The 4,697-nt window shown below is 44.1% G+C and overlaps 1 protein-coding gene across 1 annotated transcript in view; it reads left to right on the top strand.

Annotated features, from left to right (window-relative positions):
- LOC119417386 (galactose-specific lectin nattectin) overlaps positions 1-3,906 on the top strand; it is an 8,590-nt gene extending 4,684 nt beyond the window's left edge. Inside the window, exons 5-7 of the mRNA XM_037684589.1 lie at positions 3,177-3,341; positions 3,448-3,559; positions 3,839-3,906. Of these exons, the coding sequence (XP_037540517.1) occupies positions 3,177-3,341; positions 3,448-3,559; positions 3,839-3,906 (345 nt within the window). The remainder of the gene's footprint in view (positions 1-3,176; positions 3,342-3,447; positions 3,560-3,838) is intronic.
- Positions 3,907-4,697: the final 791 nt, after the last annotated feature.

The following is a 4,697-nucleotide window of genomic DNA, read 5'->3' on the forward strand; positions in this document are numbered from 1 at the left end:
TGGATGAGAGACGAAACGTTTCTATATTTTTTTGCCTTTTTTTTTTTGAATGTCCAGAGGACCAGATTGAACTTTTTTGGATATTCATTTCTGCCACTTCAAGTTTTTTCTCCTGTCTTTTTGTCAATGCCACTGTCTCCAGACCATACAACATATCTGGTCTCACCACTGTATTGTAAACTTTTCCTTTGACCTTTACTGACACCTTTTTGTCACAAATCACTCCTGAAACTTTTCTCCATCCACTCTAGCCTGCCTGTACTCTTTTCTTCTCCTCTTTACCATGTTCCCCATTTTCTTGGATAGTGGACCCAAGTACTTAAAGTCCTGCACCTTTGTGACCTCTGCTCTTTGTAGCCTCACTCTTCCACTGGCCTCCCTCTCATTCACACACATGTACTCTGTCTTACTACAGCTGATTTTCATTCCTCTTCTTTCAGGTGCATACCTCCACCTCTCCAAGTTCTCTTCCACCTGTTCACTGTTCTCACCACAGATCACAATGTCATCTGCAAACATCATAGTCCATGGGGATTCCTGCCTGACCTCATCTGTTAGTCGGTCCATCACCAGAGCAAACAAGAAGGGGCTCAGAGCTGATCCTTGATGCACTCCAACCTCCACCTTGAAGCTATCTGTCACTCCTACAGCACATCTTACCACTGTCCTGCTGTCCTCATACATGTCCTACTGTCCTCATACATGTCCTACTGTTCTCATACATGTCATGCTGTCCTCATGCATGTCCTACTGTTCTCATACATGTCCTGCTGTCCTCATACATGTCATTTTGTCCTCATACATGTCCTGTACCAGTCTAACACACTTTTCTGCCACTCCATATTTCCTCATGCAATACCACACCTCCTCTCTTGGCACCCTGTCAGATGATTTTTCTAAATCCACAAAGACACAATGAAGTTCTTTCTGACCCTCTCTGTACTTCTCCATCAGCATCCTCAAAGCAAAGATGGTGTCTGTGGTGCTCTTTCTTGGCAGGAAACCATACTGCTGCTCACAGATAGCCACCTCTTGTCTAAGTCTTGTTTCCACAACTCTCTCCCAGATCTTCATTGTGGGGTTCATCAACTTAATTCCCCTGTAGTTGCAACAACTCTGTACATCACCCCTGTTCTTAAAAATGGCCACCAGCACTCTTCTTCTCCATTCCTCAGGCATTTTCTCACCCTCAAATATGCCATTGAATATTTGAGTAAAAAACCTCACTGCCATCTCTCCAAGACATTTCCAAACCTCCACTGGTCATCAGGTCCTACTGCCTTCCTCTTCTTCATTCTTTTCAGAGCTTTCCAGACTTCACCCTCACTAATCTTTCCCACTTCCTTGTCCACAGTTTCTATGACCTCTGCTCTTCTTTCTCTTTCATTCTCTTAATTCATTAGCTCTTCTAAGTACTCCTTCCATCTTCTCATTACACTCTCCTCACTTGTTAGAACATTACCATTCCTAGAGGTTTTTGTGTTGTTTCTTTCAGTAGTTCTAGGTGCAGCGCCACCACAGGCAAGCGGGGTAACAGGTTGGTTCAACAGGTTGGCTTGACTGCACAGTGCAGTGTGAATGCAAATGCACCAGCTCAATGTAAACAAAATGTTATGAATATTGGTCCCCAACCGAACCGAGTCTACCGGACTATCAGGTGTGAAAACAACCTAACAGCTCCTCTCTAACGTTCTTACAACATTCTTCCTTCTTCAGCTTCCACCATTTTATCTTCTCTGATTTGACTCTTTTTCTCTTCTTCACAACAACAGTCATTCTACACACAACCATCCGATGCTGTCTGGCCACACTCTCCCCTGCCACAATCTTACAGTCTCCAATCTCCCTCAGGTTTCCTCTTCTACACAGAATGTAGTCGACCTGCATACTCCTTCCTCCACTCTGATAGGTCACTCTATGCTCCTCCCTCTTTTGGAAATAAGTGTTGACTACAGCCATTCTCTTGATAAAATCCACCACCATCTGTCCTTCCTGGTTCCTTTCCTTGACACCAAACCTACCCATCACTTCCTCATCCTCTGTTTCCTTCACCAACATGTCCATTCAGGTCTGCTCCGATCACCACTCTTTCCTCCCTGGGAATACTCTCTATTACTTCATCCAGATCTTTCCAAAATGTATCTTTCTCCTCCACATCACATCCGACCTGTGGAGCAAAACCACTGACAACATTTAGCATCAGACCTTCTACTTCTACCTTCAGACACATCACCCTATCTGACACGCTCTTCACCTTTACTACATTCTTTGGCAACTCCTCCTTCAGGACCACCCCTACTCCATTTCTCTTTCTATCCATACCATGGTAAAATAGTTTGAACCTGGCTTCAATGCTGCAAACCTTGCTGCCCTTCCACTTGGTCTCTTGGACACATAAAACATCTACCTTTCTTCTCTGCATCATGTCAGCCAGCTCTCTACCTTTGCCTGTCATTGTCCCCACATTTAGAGTTGCAACCCTCAATCCTACTTTTGTCACTTCCTCTTCTCCCTCTGTCTCCTGACACATTTCCCTCCTCGTGTTCTTCGACTTACAGTAGCACAAAAATGTCCATGCTTAATAATCTAGGTAGCAGTAGCACAATTTTCGCCAGCACCCTGCTTGTCAACAGCACCGGTTGCGGTTGTTGTTAACCTGGGCCTCGACCGATCCAGTATGGTTTCGCATTGATGAATTTGCATTATAGTTTTGGCAGAAGTGTTTTACATAGGATGACCTTCCTGACACAACCCTCACCATTTACCTGGGCTTGGGACTGGCACAAGAGATACACTGACTTGTGCTCGTTAGTTGCTGGTTTAATCTAAAGTTAAATCTTCAAATACTTAATATCTTGTTCTTGATAATGATATTATAGTACAAAACAGAGCATTTCTTATGTTAGACCCAACTGCATTTTTACATAGGACTGTCTTAGACGCCTGTGGATGATCTAAGGAAGGAATCTGTTCATGGGTCAAGGACGTTCTTTGATGGGTCATTTTTAGCTTTAATCAGACATCAACCTGATAGTTCTAAAAACTGATTAAGACCAGTTTTAATCAGAGACTTCACATATAGGTTATTACTGCCATATTGTTTGCCACCTGTACAACTAGTTCATCACAATGATGAAGGTTTGATGATGTGTTTATGCTGGCATTTTCCCACACAGCAATACTGTGTTGACCACGATGGACATTTGGCCTCCTTTCATGACAAAGATCAGTATGACTTCATCAGGAGACTCATTGTGGAAGCTACCGGAACCAACACAAAATGTTGGGTTGGAGGCATCAAGAGGTTTCCAAATGAAAACACCTCATCTCCGCTTCCAGAGGTGAGGGTTTTGTGTTGCAGTCTAACTAGTGGAAAGAGATTTTTGTAAAGCTTTATGCAATCAGCATGAAAAGAAAGAAATTATGTTTGAAAACTTCCTCTCACAGATGCCTGTGTGGATGTGGAGCGATGGCTCAAATTTCTCCTTCACTCAATGGGCCAATGGGAAACCAAACAACTTGGGTGGACATGCGCCCTGCATGGATATCAACAGGAATGGTACACAAGACGATAAATGCTCTTTAAACAGATGTTTCCACTGTGAACAACAGAATTACGTTTAATTTGTGGGTCATTTTATCTGAAATAATATATTACAGGATTTTATCTGGTCATTCTTTACGACTCCAGTTTGGCTCTGTATTGCAGACAAACCATGGTGTTCTTACATTGTTGTCAGTTTGTGTTTCGTTTTGTACTATTCATTTCAGAAGAAAGAAAACTCAAGGGAAGACATATCAATGTTCTGTTATGTTGAATTCTTTTCATTTTTTATAGGAGAAGATTACGTCGATGATGATGAGTGCGTCCTAAAAAATGCTTTTGTTTGCGCTAAAGATGCATAAATGTGTCTTTGATAGCCCAACAACATGATGATGTCGCTTCCAACAGGAGGTCAAGCCTCAAAGACGTCCCTTCTGGAGGACATCTGGTCAAATCTGATGTCTTATTCAGATAATTAGCATGAATAAACGCATGTCCTCGAATGTTTTTAGCTTTGTCTGTCTGAGGTAATATTAGTATAAGCATTATTTACGTTTTATGTATTTAAGACCCCTTATGATGAGTACAATCAATGGAAACAATTCTCCCTCGCCTGGACATGGGTCACTGGGGCCCCACTCTGGAGCTGGGCCTGGAGGTGGGGCATACTGGCAAGCACTGGTGACTGGGCTATTATCCATGTTACCTAGCTGGGCACAGCCCGAAGAGGAGATGTGGGTCCTACTTCCCATGGGCTCACCACCTGGGGGAGGGGCCAAAGGGGTCGGGTACAATGTGGGATGGGTGGTGACTGAGGACCTTGGCGGTCTGATCCTCGATTACAGAAGCTGGCTATTGGGATGTGGAATGTTACCTCTCTGGTGGGGAAGGACCCTGAGGTGGTGTGAAGTTGAGAGTTTCCAGCTAAAAATAGTCTGACTCACCTCGACACATGGCTCTGGAACCAGTTTCCTCGAGAGGGGTTGGACACTCTTCCACTCTGGAGTTGCCCCTGGTGAGAGGCGCCGAGCAGGAGTGGGCATACTTGTTTCCCCCCATCCTGGCACCTGTACATTGGAGTTCACCCCGGTGAACGAGAGGGTAGCCTCCCTCCACCTACGTGTGGGGGGATGAGTTCTGACTGTTGTTTATG

Source organism: Nematolebias whitei, chromosome 11 (assembly GCF_014905685.2).
Source record: "Nematolebias whitei isolate Nwh7 chromosome 11, NemWhi1, whole genome shotgun sequence".
In the NCBI taxonomy this organism is placed as follows: Eukaryota; Metazoa; Chordata; class Actinopteri; order Cyprinodontiformes; family Rivulidae; genus Nematolebias; species Nematolebias whitei.